At 43.5% G+C, this 16238-nt stretch overlaps 2 protein-coding genes across 3 annotated transcripts in view; one reads left to right on the top strand and one right to left on the bottom strand.

Annotated features, from left to right (window-relative positions):
• Positions 1–6051, top strand: part of LOC106805517 (ribonucleoside-diphosphate reductase large subunit-like) — a 9993-nt gene extending 3942 nt beyond the window's left edge. The window contains exons 2-4 of the mRNA XM_014807139.1: positions 1163–1224; positions 1730–1882; positions 3102–6051. Coding sequence (XP_014662625.1) covers positions 1163–1224; positions 1730–1882; positions 3102–4993 — 2107 coding nt within the window. The 3' untranslated portion in view covers positions 4994–6051. The remainder of the gene's footprint in view (positions 1–1162; positions 1225–1729; positions 1883–3101) is intronic.
• A 752-nt stretch (positions 6052–6803) lies between these two features.
• The window catches only part of LOC106805526 (DEP domain-containing protein 7-like), a 27124-nt gene continuing 17689 nt past the window's right edge, over positions 6804–16238 (bottom strand). For both annotated transcript variants that reach the window (XM_014807154.1, XM_014807153.1), the window contains exons 2-11: positions 14705–14815; positions 14363–14451; positions 13823–13995; positions 10538–10753; positions 9968–10137; positions 9540–9720; positions 8894–9260; positions 8503–8593; positions 8049–8159; positions 6804–7589 (exon numbers count right to left, since the gene is read on the bottom strand). In XM_014807154.1, coding sequence (XP_014662640.1) covers positions 7390–7589; positions 8049–8159; positions 8503–8593; positions 8894–9260; positions 9540–9720; positions 9968–10137; positions 10538–10753; positions 13823–13995; positions 14363–14451; positions 14705–14815 — 1709 coding nt within the window. In that variant the 3' untranslated portion in view covers positions 6804–7389. The remainder of the gene's footprint in view (positions 7590–8048; positions 8160–8502; positions 8594–8893; positions 9261–9539; positions 9721–9967; positions 10138–10537; positions 10754–13822; positions 13996–14362; positions 14452–14704; positions 14816–16238) is intronic.

Raw genomic sequence — 16238 nt, 5'->3', positions numbered from 1 at the left:
AGTATATACAGTTTACATTGCTTCTAGATATCTAAATGAATAAAAATAGTTCACTTTCTACAAATCAGTGACGAATTCAGCTTTGGTTACGTGCGTGTCTGGTGTAACTGGTCGTGCCCTCACTCCCCACGATAATTAACCCCTGCGATATAAAAACTTATTGTTAATGCCCGAGCAAAAACTTGGTGGGCTCGGGCCTCCGGGGTCGGAACTAATTTCTAACGCTGCCGGCGGCACGGGAGCGATTTTTTCTCGTATCTTCCAAAATTTTCGCTCTCGTAATTGTTGTTACCAGAGCGCTTTGAAAGCAGACGGGAGCGAAATCGCTCGCCGCTCCCGTGTATTTTTTTCGCTGGCGCTGTCGCTCCGCGGCACTTGTTATATATTTTTTTTTAGCTTTATTAACAGGTTCTTTTTAAAATAAAAGGTTAAAAAGCACCAGATTGCTTGATTCTAACCCCCAAAATTAAAAAATCTCCCTACCGTGGAAGTGGGACACCTCACTCCCCTTCTCCCACCCTTCGGTCGCTTCGCTCTCTCGCATTTGTTCTAGAAATATTTTCAGTGTATTTCTTGAACTTTAATTTTCATGCCTGGACGTGGGACAATGCTGATAACTGAAACATAAAATGACGGATGATTATAATCAACCTACTCTATCTCCCCCTCCCACCCCCCGTCTTTGGGTTACTAGCGAAGACTGACAAAAAAAATGTCCTGCATCCGTTCCTGATTTCACGTTTTAAACATAGTTCTTCTGCCACACAGGAGGTTGTCGAGCTCTACGTGTTCTTTCAGGTGGCGGAGTTCCAGGGGAACCTACTTCCCTTCGTGGGGGTCACAATTCTGGGCACATTCGGCCTGCTAGGGGGTGCAGCAGGAGTAGTTGGCGGGGCAGCAGGTGTTTCACAGGGCGTCTCACTAGTACTGGGTGCAGGCGATGGCACTGAAGGTCGTTCAGCAGTTGGGAGTGGTGCTGGGGTAACCGCCGGTGGGGCGGCAGCATGGCAGCCGGCTCCGCTGTCCTGGGCGTTGGAGACTGTAATGTTTGGGGAACGTGTCCATGTGCCCCAGTTGGCGTGACAGTGGGTGAATAGCGAAGGTCCTCCTTCAGTGTCTGAGGTTTGGTTCTCTGTGGCACCACAGGTTCGTACCGTCGCAGAAACCGCATCATCAATGTGTACAACATACTGGTCGAATTCTCTAACCTCAATGATAACCCCAGTTTTGTCCCATCGTGTGGGGTGGGGGCCAGTTTGGTTCTGTGGTTGCCAACTGCCAGCGGTGGTAGTTACTTGGTGTGCTCTGTCACCTTTCGGCAGCCTTCATGTGTCTGTTCCTGAGTGCTTCCTCCCTCGCCGTCATGGTTTCACGCCATGTGGGATGAGGCTTGTATCGACCTGGCAGTATGGGGATGAAGTCTTTTATAGGTCGACCAAAGATACACATGGCGGGCGAGATCTTAGTCTCAGGGTCAGGCATATTCCTGTATTGCAATACCAGAATACTGCGTGCTGCAGCGCATCGGTGTCCAGCTCACCGCGTGGACCGGTGTTGCTAGTGATCATACGCTTCACCGTTTACACTCCTACTTCCTCCTTCTTCAATTTAATGCTAGTTTTTAAGAAAATGCAGGGGAGGGTGAAATGTCTTCTGAATTGTGACATCTTTTAAAAATAATCACAGTCACAGTGAAATAAACATCTGTACTATTTTTAACTTTATACAGGCAAACATTCACCTATGATAGCAGACGACATTTTTAAGATTGTTGTGGATAACGCAGAGAAACTCGACTCTGCTATCATATATGACCGTGACTTCAAATACCACTACTTTGGCTTTAAGACACTGGAGCGCTCATACCTCCTTAAGATAAATGGTAAGCATGTATAACATATATTTATATATAATAAAGTGTGCATTTGTTTAATTTTAATTTAGAAACGCCTTCAGAATATGTCGATAGCATCTTTTGCATGCATTTCTAACATGAGCAGGGTTTCTTCTGAGGGAAAATTACACAAAGGAGGTAATGGCCAGTTTGGGGGAAAAAAACGCCCATGATGGATTCAAAGGCGTGCCGTGCCCTAGGCACGCATGCGGATGCTGCAGGCAGATGCGGGGGGAGAGAGGGGGAACTCCTCAATTTGAAAATTTTGAATGTCTTCGACTGCATTTGAGGCAACCTGAAACCCTGAACATTTTGACAGCGGCGGTGCGCCACTGTGCCTCTTATGTATAAGAAACACTGATGAGTTAACTGGCAAATTAACCATTCGTTGTTTTTCTTATTTGTGGTTAAAAGATATGCAAATAACACGTACATACTACATGGTTCGCACAGTCCTTGAAAAGTCCTTGAATTTGAGGGGAGTCCTTGAAATGTACTTGAATTTGAGGGGAGTCCTTGAAATGTACTTTAATTTAGTAAATGTTGATTTTGTGCTTGAAAAGTCCTTGAATTTTTAGAAAGAATCTTTGCCTGTAATAAAAAGAAATTTTGTATCATCAATAATGTGTAAACCTCAATAAAAATTGCGTTAAATGAGCTTAAAAAGCTATAGACACGATAGACAGTTAAATGATGATCACAAATTACAGTGAGTCACTAAAATCAGTCAGTAAATCAAGGTATGTTGTAGAAGTGACAGTGTTTAGAAGGGTTTATTAATGTGATCCAGGTAAGTTTTAGAGGTGACATGCAGTGATTAAGAATGGGGTTATTAAATTAATCCAGGTATGTTTTGTTCTGTGTATGAATTCCGATAAAATGTCTGTTAAAATGTCCTTGAATTTCCGATCAAATGTCCTTGAAAAAAATGTCAGTCCTCCTGTATGAACCATGTACGAACACTACCCATGTTTCCCTTCGCTCTGCCACAATTTCTATTTGGCACAATACATTTGATATATTTATGTTGTATTTTACTGTGAAATGAAAACGTTCTGTATTGGGCCCAATATTCATTGTTAGTTAAATTATAATATTCAATCTTCAAAATGTGCACAATTGTGGATCATTGTTATCTTTAGTTTTAAAAAAGCTAATCGCTAGGAATTCAGACACTGTATCGAGCGAACATTTCCGTGTGCTTCAGGCAAGGTGGCGGAGCGTCCCCAGCAGATGCTCATGAGGGTGTCCGTCGGGATCCACCAGAGGGACATCGACAGCGCCATCGAGACGTACAACCTGCTGTCGGAGAAGTGGTTCACGCACGCGTCGCCGACGCTCTTCAACGCCGGCACGCCGCGTCCGCAGCTCTCCAGCTGCTTCCTGCTGACGATGAAGGACGACAGCATCGAGGGCATCTACGACACGCTGAAGGAATGCGCGCTCATATCGAAGTCCGCAGGAGGCATCGGCGTCAACATACACAACATCCGCGCCTCGGGAAGCTACATCGCCGGCACCAACGGCTGCTCGAACGGCCTCCTTCCCATGCTGCGAGTCTTCAATAACACGGCGAGGTACGTCGACCAGGGCGGCAACAAGCGTCCGGGCGCCTTTGCGATGTACCTCGAGCCGTGGCACGCGGACATCTTCGAGTTTCTCGACTGCAAGAAGAACACCGGGAAGGAGGAACAGCGAGCGAGAGACCTGTTCTACGGGCTCTGGATCCCGGATCTGTTCATGACGAGGGTCGAACTCAATCAGGACTGGTCTCTCATGTGTCCGGCGGAATGCCCGGGCTTGGCCGACTGCTGGGGCGACGAATTCGAAGCTCTCTACACCAAGTACGAAAAGCAGGGCAAAGTGAGAAGGACGATCAAAGCACAGCAGCTGTGGTACGCCATCATGGAATCGCAGACGGAAACGGGAACTCCCTACATGCTCTACAAGGACGCGTGCAATCGCAAGTCGAACCAGCAGAACCTCGGCACCATTAAGTGCAGCAACCTGTGCACGGAAATCGTCGAGTACTCGTCGCCCGATGAGACGGCCGTCTGCAACCTCGCCTCGGTCGCGCTCAACATGTACGTGCGCGCGGACAAGACGTACGACTTCCGCAAGCTGAAGGACGTGACGAAGGTCATCACGCGCAACCTCAACAAGATCATCGACATCAACTTCTACCCGGTTGAGGAGGCGCGCCGATCGAACATGCGCCACCGTCCGATCGGCATCGGCGTTCAGGGTCTCGCCGACGCGTTCATCCTCATGCGCTTGCCGTTCGAGAGCGAGCAAGCCCAGCTGCTCAACAAGCAGATATTCGAGTCGATATACTACGGCGCGCTGGAGGCGAGCTGCGAGCTCGCGGAGAAGCTTGGCCCCTACGAGACGTACGCCGGCTGCCCCGTCAGCAAGGGCGTCCTGCAGTACGACATGTGGGGCGTGACCCCCACCGACCTCTGGGACTGGAGCGCGCTCAAGGCGAAGATCGCCGCTCACGGCGTCCGCAACAGCCTGCTGCTCGCGCCGATGCCGACCGCGTCGACGGCACAGATCCTCGGCAACAATGAGTCGATCGAGGCGTACACGAGCAACATCTACTCGCGGCGCGTGCTCTCCGGCGAGTTCCAGATCGTCAACCACCACCTGCTGAAGGACCTCACCGAGTGCGGCCTGTGGGACGACCACATGAAGAACCGCATCATCGCCGAGAACGGCTCCGTTCAGAACGTCGAGGAGATCCCGGACGACCTGAAGCAGCTCTACAAGACCGTCTGGGAGATCTCGCAGAAGACGATAATCAACATGGCTGCCGATCGCGGCGCCTTCATCGACCAGAGTCAGTCACTGAATATTCACCTCGCCGAGCCGAATTACGCCAAGCTTACCAGCATGCACTTCTACGCGTGGAAGAAGGGCGTGAAGACCGGCATGTACTACCTGCGCACAAAGGCCGCCGCGAGCGCGATCAAGTTCACGGTGGACAAGCAGAGTTTGAAGACGAAACAGGTGAAGAAGGAGCAGACCGAAGAGGAAAATGTAGCGGCCCTAGCCTGCTCGTTGGAAAACAAAGATGCGTGTGTCATGTGCAGTGGTTAACGTGTATTACTTGGGCAATTTGCAATGAGCAAAGCAAGTTAAATTATTCCTTGCAAGTTAAGCAATGTTCCTGAGAGAAAAACTGTCCAAGTTGAACGCAGATAGTGCTGTGATATCTCTGCAGAAAAATTAATGATATTTCTGTGTATTTAGAGGGAATAAACAGGTTCATTTCTGAGGGATCCAAAAGGTCCTGCCAAGTGGGATATTTTGCATCTGGGCTGCTGGGATCCATCTTTCCATGGTGGGAAATATGGTCTGAATTTGCTTAATCCCCAATCTGTTTTTTCAAATCTGTTAATCCCAAAGTTTTTTTCAGATCTGCTTACAGGGGGCTGTAGTTGTTATAGTGTTTATTTACAGGTTTCTCTAGAATATTTGGCCGTACAGCTGTTATTTTTTGCAATGGCATACTTGTATTTATATCACCCTCATTATGCATTGGCATGGACATTCTTTGTGGTCAATCAATGTCAGTGATAATGGGAATTAATAACTACATTCTATGACATACTTGTTGCTAACTGGATGCAACAACTGCAAATCACACATTTCCAAATGAGGACCTGACACCATAATGCATGTATTACATTGAGTATCATGTAGATGTGACGTGAGTTATTTGGTTACCAATAGTTACCAAACCTAGTAGTCAGAAGATTATTGTTTGATTTGACCCTCCCAACAATAGGAATCTTGTACATTGGTAATCAGTGTAAGTGTCCTACGCTATTTGATGTTTTTGTATTGTAGTCCATTAGTTGGTGTACATATTAAGTTTAGGTGAATAGTAATTTCACAGGTTTAATATTTAGTGGTCTTGGCAATGTCGAAATATAACCTTACATGCTTGTATATAGCTTAAAGTGCACATCTTTGAGTTATTTTGAGGAGCAGATTTCTGACAATTAAGTTTCTTAGTTTAATCTTGCTGGAGTGGTCTTCAAGGGAGTTATGAAAGAAATTCTACTTCTTTCTACGCGATTGATAACGTGTGATTTCACGATGTCTGCATATCATACTGTATATTTTTAGAATAAAGCTATTGAGTATTCTATGTAATAACAAAAGTTCAGATTCATAATTTATTTCATTAATATAATTTCACATTTGCAACTTGTATATCAGTATCATAAAACTACAAAAACCGGTCAGTTATTTTGACGGGCCAGGTGGGTTACGGCAAGTAAGAATGTTTTCAGCATTGCTTTGTGCTTAAAATTCACAACAATTGCTCCCAACATTCAAATTTCGTCACAGTGGCAAGACCGACTTTAGTCATCACATGATTTTAAAACATTGCAAATAAAACAAAAGTATAAGGGAAACATTTTAAAGCTGCCTGGCATCATAGCTATAGTGGTTAACGGTCTCTATATAAGCCACTGACTTTACCTCGGCTTTCTAAATATATACATAGACGCACAAATATTTTTCACACTACTAACAACATTGCAATTATATGTCCATCATAACGATTTGCTCATTAAATGCCATACCTTTATATTATACAAAAGGTTACTAATTGCATAAATTATTTCTGTTGGTTTTTTTTGAGCAAGAGTAAATAAATACTGCGCAGAGATTCCGAGTTATGACATTCAGAGCAAATACCATACTGACCATGATTTAGCAGAGATCATAGTTGATCCAACTTACGCTGAGAGGGACTATGTCCCCCAGGGTACTGCCAGAACGTACCCTGGGTACGGTCCTGTATACCGGAACGTACCCTGGTACTATCTAATATGCCGGACCGTACCTCGCCTACTCCACTAACGAGTCTAGGGAGTCGCCTACGCCTACTCCCTAACCCTAACCATATCAGATAGTTACCAGGGTACGTTCCGGCAGTACCCTGGGGGACATAGACCCTATGAGCCCAACTTACAGATGCAATGCCAGTTCTCTAGAGAAGGGTACTATCAAGTATGCCAATTATTAATTATATATAATAGCTGATAAGCTCTTGATAGCATGACAATAGGAATGACTATAGTATTAATTGACTCGTGTTACCGTTTGCCATAATATCCCAGTTTTCATCCTATTTATAATTTTGTAAATCGAACAGTAGAAACGAGATCATGATGATATGAAATACGGCCAATTTACATTTCACTATCTACAAAATGAGACAGTGAACAGTCACCATTTTCAACATACATATATATAAAATTAGAAATCTATACAAATACTGAGCCATTGGATTTGGAACAAATTGTTGGGGCAGCTAATCAAAATTTTCACCACCTACCCCAACCACAAAATAACACCGCTTAGCATCAATGGGTAATTAGCCAATATACAAATATATGAACAAAATAATATTACTTGAAGGATCAACCAACATCAGCGTAGCCGCATAGCGCGAACGGACGCTCTTTTTCTCCCTCTCACAACATGTCGGCAAAGTGCTTGTCGTATATGTCCGGATGGCACTTCTGCAGCTTCTTCAGCCAGTGCTTCTTGCTGCGGAGCGAGGTCGACGCGTCGTCGATGATGGAGTTAACGAGATCCTTCAGCGCCGTCTCTGACGTCTCCTGCCGCTGCCGCTCAAACTCCTCCTCCGACACCTGCTCGCAGTATGTCGTCTCTGCGCAAGACACGCCAAGTTACTCATCAGACTGATTTACGATTTGGTACAACTAATCACAAAAACACAACTAATCAGTTGCGGATATTATTACGGTGGTCCCTGCTTTGTCGGGCTTTCGATAAACATGTACAGCTGGTATAAGGTATAGGTATAATGAGGGTCATGACGTCTTTGAAAAATGATCCTTGCGTACGTTATTACATGTTCCCTGCTTAATTGGGACTAACACTAAATGGGAACATTTTCATGGTTTCCGACATTTCCCGATAAAGCAAGGACCTCTGTATTACGTAACCCATTTAAAGCAAAACTGAGTACAACTACTAGAGTACTACCTGCAAAATGGGATATATGAACAAGTGTCGATTTTACTAATCCGGCTTGAAAAGTACATAACTCACTTCACCCAAAACCTACAATTAAATGGTGAACTACGGCACTGTAAACACTGCTTACCGATAACCGCAGCATCAAGACCACTGGAAAGTGTGCGCAACTGTCTATCCACTTGCATCTCAATGTCGCAAGGCACGGTGAAGACACCATCATTATGTTCCAAGATGAAGCCTTTAAACGCAAAAGTAAGCAAGTGCTTTCTATTAGTATTACTCGCAACCATTGTTATGACATTATAATATTAGCTGCTTCAAAAATCACTGGGATATTACTGATGCAGTGGTTTTAGGCACTATCAATACTATTTGTATAGAGACAATGCGTGAAATGACATTTAACAACATGTAACAATTTGTCCCTAGCAGGAACCATCAAAAAAGATGTGAACCTTCCCAACAGCAGTTCGATTCGTAGCTCCGCAGAACATTAAACACTGAAATATGCATAGAAATTACCTGTCTACAATGTTCTCTCTGCACATTAGGAAGCAGACAGCAGTTATTTCTAAGCTTACCTAGATACGTAGCAGCTCGATGGCTGGACAGCAGTGGGCTTCTGATAATGGCGCTCGTGAACGTGTGCAGCATAACTTCCTTGTTGCTCATCTGCACATTCAACAACGCTGTCATAAATCACCACGCGTCAACGATAAACTTAAATCAGTTTTTTTATTAATTAATTTGTTATTTATTTTTATTAATTTTAATTTTTTAATTTTTTTATTAATTGTGTGATAAAGACACAATTAGCTACCAAGCAATCGTTGAATTGATGACCAAGGTACGCAACACTACATGCTACACGAGAGCACTGACGATAGATTCACTTCATTAAATACCTCGAATCTAGTGCAGAACTACTCTAGGACACAATCCAAAAGTACTGGCGATACACTTGAATGTTACCTGCTTGCTTAGCCTAATGAACGTGTCCTGTGACACAGTCTTCATGAATTCAAACAGATGCTTGAGCTGCTCCCTCCGATGGCTCGGCAACAGCAGCACAGCCAACTGCAATGCTTCTATGGCAGATGCTGTCTTTTGCTGTTCAATCAGTGTGGTGAAAATCACAAGAAACACATCAAACATCCGTCCCGCTATCAGTGGATCTTGCAGCTTCGTGTAGCAACTAGCAACCGCTTTGAACAAACGAATTTTGAAGTCCGTATGGTTCACTATGGTATTTGTCTCTGGCTTCTCTAAAGTTTTTTTGTAGGATTCCGATTCGAGGTTTAGGCAGCTGAAAGCCGACTCTGTCCACACATCCAGGTAACTAAAATACAAACAAAACCAAGAAGGATTACTAAACCTGGAAATTTCACACTATTTCATGTTAGTAAGTTCGAATAAATTGGGTTAAAGTTATATTTATGCCATATCCTTAATATATACATTGTAACAGAGACACATAAAATATTAAGTTTTATGTTTTAAATTTACAGTAAATAAGCAGAGGCCAAAGGGTTCAGGTAAAATCTATTAAAAAGCTTAAAGAAATGAATCAATTAATTAATCCATTATTAAAATGGATTCCTCTGGTAAATCCACACACCTGTCTGTGACGGCTGAGCAGCTGTTGTGTTTACGCATGACGTTGGTCGGTGCAACAAAGTGGTGGCCACCAGGTGGCAGTGCAGGCTTGTCCTCGTCATGAATGATGCCCTCTATGATCGGAATCTCAACGACGAGAAGCAACCGCAGCAAGGAGATCTCCCGCCACACATCGCCCACAACTGTAAACGCACATACAGCGACGCCATTGCAAGAAAATTCAAACATTAAAAAAATTGGAAAAGATTTTTTTTTATTTTAAAATTATTTATCTTTTTTTTTAATTAAGTGAAGATCAAATACCGTAGACAGATCTCTTACAGCTGTCTTTTCCCGCCCATTCGCAACTTTTTGAGAACATTGCACTATGCCGTAAACGTTAATAACGCAGAGGAATTGAATACATGGTAGACCCTGACGCAGACTCACCGTTATCGGAAAGCCCGTAGTTCTGGCTTTTCCCTATAGATGGCACCGTTGGTAGCGACGTGCTCTTCATCATGTTTCTGCGGACGCCCTGACTCTCGCGCGCGCTGCTTCGTACGGCCGCGAACCTTCGTATAGACTTGCGTAGAAAGTGTTCCTCGTCCGCCAGCAACCTACGTGATTTAGATCCACATACCCAATTACACACATCGTTAGTCTAAGTTATATAGATCAAGAGTCCATAATAGAAAATTATGTATATTATGTATATTTTCTATTATGGACTCTTGATATAGATAGATATTTAGTAGTCTATACATCCGTGTTAGTAAATAGTATACACAAGATAACATACGGAATCTAAAGTGTGCGACAGAGAAATTAATCTTGGTGGAAAAATACGATGGGCAGCACAACAGATTTTCACAGCAACACGCCTAGGCAGCAGCACAACAGATTTTCACAGCAACACGCCTAGGCAGCAGCACAACAGATTTTCACAGCAACACGCCTATGCAGCAGCACAACAGATTTTCACAGCAACACGTCTAGGCAGCAGCACGATATTCGTACCTGGGTTGGGCACTCGCATGCGCATCAGACACCGCCGTTGGTTCCCCTTCTGGTATCTCATCTCGATGGCTGCAGCTGCGCTTCTGCGGTGCGCTAAAGACTCTTCCTGCCTTCGCTAATTCCTCCTGCACGTTCTTACCATTGGCAGTGAGTACCATCGGGTTAGAAATCACTCCCTCGCCGTCGATGAGGTCTGGTTCGATAGATTTACGTATCCTGCAAAGGAGATATCAATCCGTTGGTATACAGTGCTGCGTAATAGTAGCTACAATAGGCTGGTAAAGTACATATCAGTGAAAGAGATTTGTCTCTTGGGACATTCACTAGTTGAATGTAGTACTTCCTCATCAAAAACACGTGCTTTTCTGCCACCCTGAAATTAAATTTGGGAGTGGACCATCTCCTGTAATAGTAGAGGCAGTGACCTTTTCAACTGACCTTGTCTTAATATGAGAGGAGACTCGTGCAATAGATGAGCAGCAATCCTCCTAATCTAGGACAATAACCCTTAAATATAACATTGCTAAACTAGAAAAGCAGCAACCTCTATTAACCTTATCTATCACTATTATTAATCCTCACTACAACATGAAGCTAGGGGCAAAACTAATCTGCCAAACTGCCAGAAAATCACCACAATGTAAAAGCAGCGACAATTTCATCTCCAAAGCGCCAGACACTGAATACTATAGGTTTCTCTCCCCTTCTAAATTTCCCTATTACATAAAATGGTGACATGTTACCGTTAAAATCAAAACATGTTTGTAAATGCAGGTACACTTCTCAAGACATCAACAAAATCAGTTCTAAATAAATTCTCTTTGTAAACCTCACAGTCTATTGAATTCAGTTTCTCTACATCGTCGTTCTTAAACCTGTGTGTTGACATGCCAGCAAGAGTGAATTAATAATGATCTCCTTATTCGCCCCACTGACATCTCTACCTCTTTCCAACTGACAGATAAATGATTTCTCTGTTTGTTTAAGTGTACAGTGACTAAACATTTTCTATTGAGGAAATTAAAGTGAATAACGTGGATTTTCATGACCCATCCAACCACTCTTTTTGCCTATTCAGTCCATATAGATCACCCAGGCCCATTTTCTTGAAAACCTTAACATTTATTTGCAGGAGAGTAGACCATGGGAGGGGACAAAGGCCAAGCAGCCCGCATTTCTTTATCTCCATGCATGCATAACGTCTGATTCTTCGGTAAAGCATGGATTTTGAAGAATAGCAACATTGTGGTGGCAAAATTGTGCATCGGAATGCTCAGCGGTTTGTTTACAGAGAAAGCGATCGCAAAACCACCCAAATTTCTACAATAGCAGGCATAATTACCCAACCCACATCCTGTGTCATGGTTGCCACACTTTCTACAACGACACACTAATCCATGCTCTCGTCGTTTGCCCCGTTTCACCAGTTGGTTTTTCCTGCACTGGCATCGCATGTGTTCTACAAACGTTTAATTTTTGACAACAGTTAACAAGATTTCCTTTGAAGATTTCTGTCAGTCAAACAAAACATAATTGCTATCAATTGAACCACATTGTTTGTAATGTGCCATCATTAACTGAACAGTTAAATTATTTGTTTGACATAACCTAGCTGACCTGCCAAAATCACGCGTGGAAATTTCTAATTGTTTAAAAACAGATTACTAGAATTCTCTATTGATGCTATGGGTAGCATCCCATGAATTCTCATGAGTTCATTTCTCATATTTGCCTGTGCTTTTTCACTCGCACTCAATCTGCAAGCATACCACAATCCACCTGTCAATATTTCCCTGGCTTAACATGTCACAATGAAATTTTCTCATCAGTCATCGGAATGCAGCACTAAGGGTATTGTGCCGTACACCTTCTCCCAGCTAATCAGGCCGCGACAGAAGGCAGACACCAGCAGATAGCATCGTTCACATTCGGTTGAAAGCTGCCGAGAGTTCTTTCATCAGCGGGTAACCCATTCACGCGCATTCCTGCGAACCAGCGACATCAAAGACGGAACGTGGCATTGAGAGCACGGTTGAGGTACGGCCATGATCTGTTCCCATCATGCCTTCCACACTTGGCTGGTTCATAACATCATAAGCCTTATCCTCCCCCTTCACTCACTCACCACAATTGAAAGGAGACACGTATCAAACTGGACACGGCTTCGGTTTGAACAGGAAGCACGTGGCACAGGCACATAGTTTAACACCAATTATCGGTGCGTGCAAAATAAACAGGATAAACCTTCCTCGCCGAAAATCTTTCTCTGAGCGATAAAAAAATAACGCAAATGCGCTCTCGCAGGTGCGCATATTTTTCGCACAATGGCTACCGTTGAAGATTTTTGTTTACTCAAGTATTTAAGAAACGACCTCCCGCAAAATTAATCTAAGAAGGAAACTGCTGCAGATCTGGAAGCGAGGCGCGATCACGCAGCTGCTGCCATTAGACACATTTCTGAAATCCGATTACTGGTTTCCATCTGCCAGTTGTCATCATTCAACCTAACCCCACTCCCAAAAAATGTCAAAGGTCACATACCCATTGAAAGAACGGAAGTGATTCAAGAGTTTTACGCTAACAAAATTGCACTAAACAAATAGCTAAAATATGAGGTCTGATAGAGAATGCTGTAAAAAATCTAGCGTAAGTAATAAATTCAGTAGACATTACTGTGACCAGTTAAGGATATTTTCCCCAAATTGAGAAAAATTTTTACCGCAAAATAATTTGTTTAAAGGCGGCGTGTTTTGTTAGAACCAGTGAGCACAAACTGACAGAAACATCTATTATTTTTTAATCGTTTTGGAACCATAGTCCTACTGTGTTCATCTCACACTAGCTGTTTGCTCATGCTACCACTGTTACTGCCATAACTAGGCTTATGAATATATTTTACTAGAAAATCAAATGAATGTTTTAATACTTGCATAAGTCACAACTTCAAACAGCTTATCACAGTAAAATATACCACACAAACCCAAAGATATAGCCGGTTTTGTGGCAAGGTGTCCTTTTACTGCACTGACACTACATCCCAGTTACTAACACTGTAAGGGCTTTCCTTCTTAAGATATCACTAATGAAAAATGTAATGTATTTCTCCTTATCAGAGACAAAAGATCCCTGGTCCACTGCATTTTAAACAAACGCAGAGAGCACACATAAAAGGCCATAACACAAATCAACGAGCAAAATAGGTGTAGACTGTTACGTTGCCATTGTCATTACCCCTTCAGTACACTGCACAGGTGCAAAACGTGTCTATGAACGACAGAGTGTTACCTCATCCTGTCCTCTGGTCTGTGTGGCGTGTTCGAGTCTCTGTTCTCCGTTTGCTCGGTGGCGGTAAACCGGTAGAGCTTCGTTGCCATGTCCTGGAATTTCTTGGGGCTGTCCATCGGTGAGGCTGGGGACACGGGCTCAAAGACATTGTAGTCCATGAGGGCCTGACATAGCTGCAAGAGGAAAGAAAGACCATGATGTCTGCGGATTTTCGATAATTTTCGATGATTTTCGATGATTTCCCATGATATCTGCCACGTCTGGCAAAATCGTGCTAGCTGCATTTGTTTTACATAATTTTTTTTTCAGATAAATTGTACGACTATTATGTTGAGTCTAATAGCAAATTTTTTTTTCAACTAGCTATGTCTCAAATTCCCCCATCGTGTTACTACAATAGAAATACTCATCTACTTCTTCACAATTCACAATCCACACGACAGGCCTTATGATGAACCCCAAAATACAACCGTCTCAGAGCATTCTGCAACTGGACTACGCTTGCCATCTTTCCGAGAATAACATTGCGTGGGTTACTACCTTCACTGCTTTCTCTCGTGAGACATCGCATCCGAAGTTGACCGAGTCCTGCATCAGGTATCGCAGCAACACGTTGACAGCATCCTGACCTAGAAAATCGACAACAGTTTCGCCCGATTCCACAAATTTACTCGCTTTCCGCTATGCTGCACGCCGGCGTTCGAATGTGTTACAAAAACATTTACAAAATAAGAACGGGATTTACAGCTTAGTCTTGTCAGTCTCAATGTGCTATAGTCTTGATCTACCCATCACAGAGATCTGTATTAACATATGAATCATTACTCGTGTCTGGCATCCCTCTCAAGTATATGGCCACGTGAGTTTGGTTATGGAACGTACCTGTGAAGCAGCAATCAAAGTATTTGACCTTCTGACGTCTTCGCTTGACCTCGACCCTCTCCCTCAAATGCTCTATGATGTCATTCCATATCTTCGTCGCTCTGAACGGACCTGAAATGTTACACAAGGTTTACTGATTTGCCAGTAGGAAGATTCCGTTAAGCAGGATTCAACGTGTGTTTCCCAACCACAACAGGTATATATCACACTCAATTTAGGATGATACATAGACCGTCCGGATGGAAGAAAGTGCCATAGCGAAAACGGCACTTAGCACTTAGATGGACGCCAGACGGGATGAGAAGGAGGGGAAGACCCAAGGAGACCTGGAGAAGGACCATCGAGAAGTAGATACGGATGTGTGACCTGTCATCATGGGACACGTTGAGGCCAGTAGCGCTGAGAGGGTCTATGTCCCCCGGGGTACTGCCGGAACGTACCCTGGTACTATCTAATATGCCGGACCGCGCACGCACGCACGCACGCACGCACGCACGCACACACAACCACACACACACACACACACACACACACACCACACACAAACACATTCGTTGTTATAATATTTTATCATCTTTATTACTATATTATTATATATATATACATTATTGGGTTTTATGTTTATCTTTCGCTTTATATAGATCAGGAGTGATAATAGGGAATATTACTATTAAACTACTATTAATTAGCTATTAATTACTATCTACTATTTAGATAATTACCTATTGTGCGTGTGCAGTGTTCGTGGCTGGGTGAGTTCGCGTGTGCGTGTGCGTCAGGCGTGTGGTCATGTGGTGGGTCACTGTGCGTGTGGCGTCTGTGCGTATGAGCTCGCCTCGTTAGTGCGTGTGCGTGTGCGTAGCTAGGTGTGGCGGAGCGTCTCGTTAGACCGCAGGTTGCCTATAAACCGGTCCCAGCTGAGAAAAACTAAAATTGCAAGGCACAGCTCAGATTTGAAAGCGATCACCCGCCGGGCACATTGCGCATGTAACTAAAATCAGCGCAAAAGGCTGCGTCCACAATGTGGGCTTGATTGCAAATATTTAGAAATTATAGGGCTCAGGTTAGGTCCTGGTAGGATGACAGCCGATCGCTAAACGGTCTCCGGTGACTATGACAAAGAGCTAGCTGGTGTAATACAGGGACTCTTTACATATGTGATTGGCGTTGGCTGTGGTAACCCAGGGCACGTCGTGAATCGTGTTTTCAGTAATTCCGAATACTATTGCGCTACTTTCAGCTGTCTTTCACGTTGTAATTTTTCCAACGGTAAAGCCTGTTAATTATTTTTATGTGAAAGCTAGATGCTCTTAGAGCGTGTTTGCGACATTTCGATGTTATATATATATAATATATATGTAATTTATTTACCCTTCCTGTCTAGGAGTTTTTTTTTTAGAACACTGTAAACGTCGGTAGGATTTTGTCCAATTATGTGTCTATGTGGTCATGGGGTCAAGACTACGCTTTTCATAGCTCTCAATGAGACGTTGGTCTTTAGAAAGTCTTTAGTGCAATACTGAAAAATCCGATA

This window comes from Priapulus caudatus, unplaced genomic scaffold (genome assembly GCF_000485595.1).
Source record: "Priapulus caudatus unplaced genomic scaffold, Priapulus_caudatus-5.0.1 Scaffold116, whole genome shotgun sequence".
Taxonomy (NCBI): Eukaryota; Metazoa; Priapulida; class Priapulimorpha; order Priapulimorphida; family Priapulidae; genus Priapulus; species Priapulus caudatus.
Note: the sequence above shows the minus strand (reverse complement) of the source record. Positions and strands in the feature narration are given on the sequence as shown.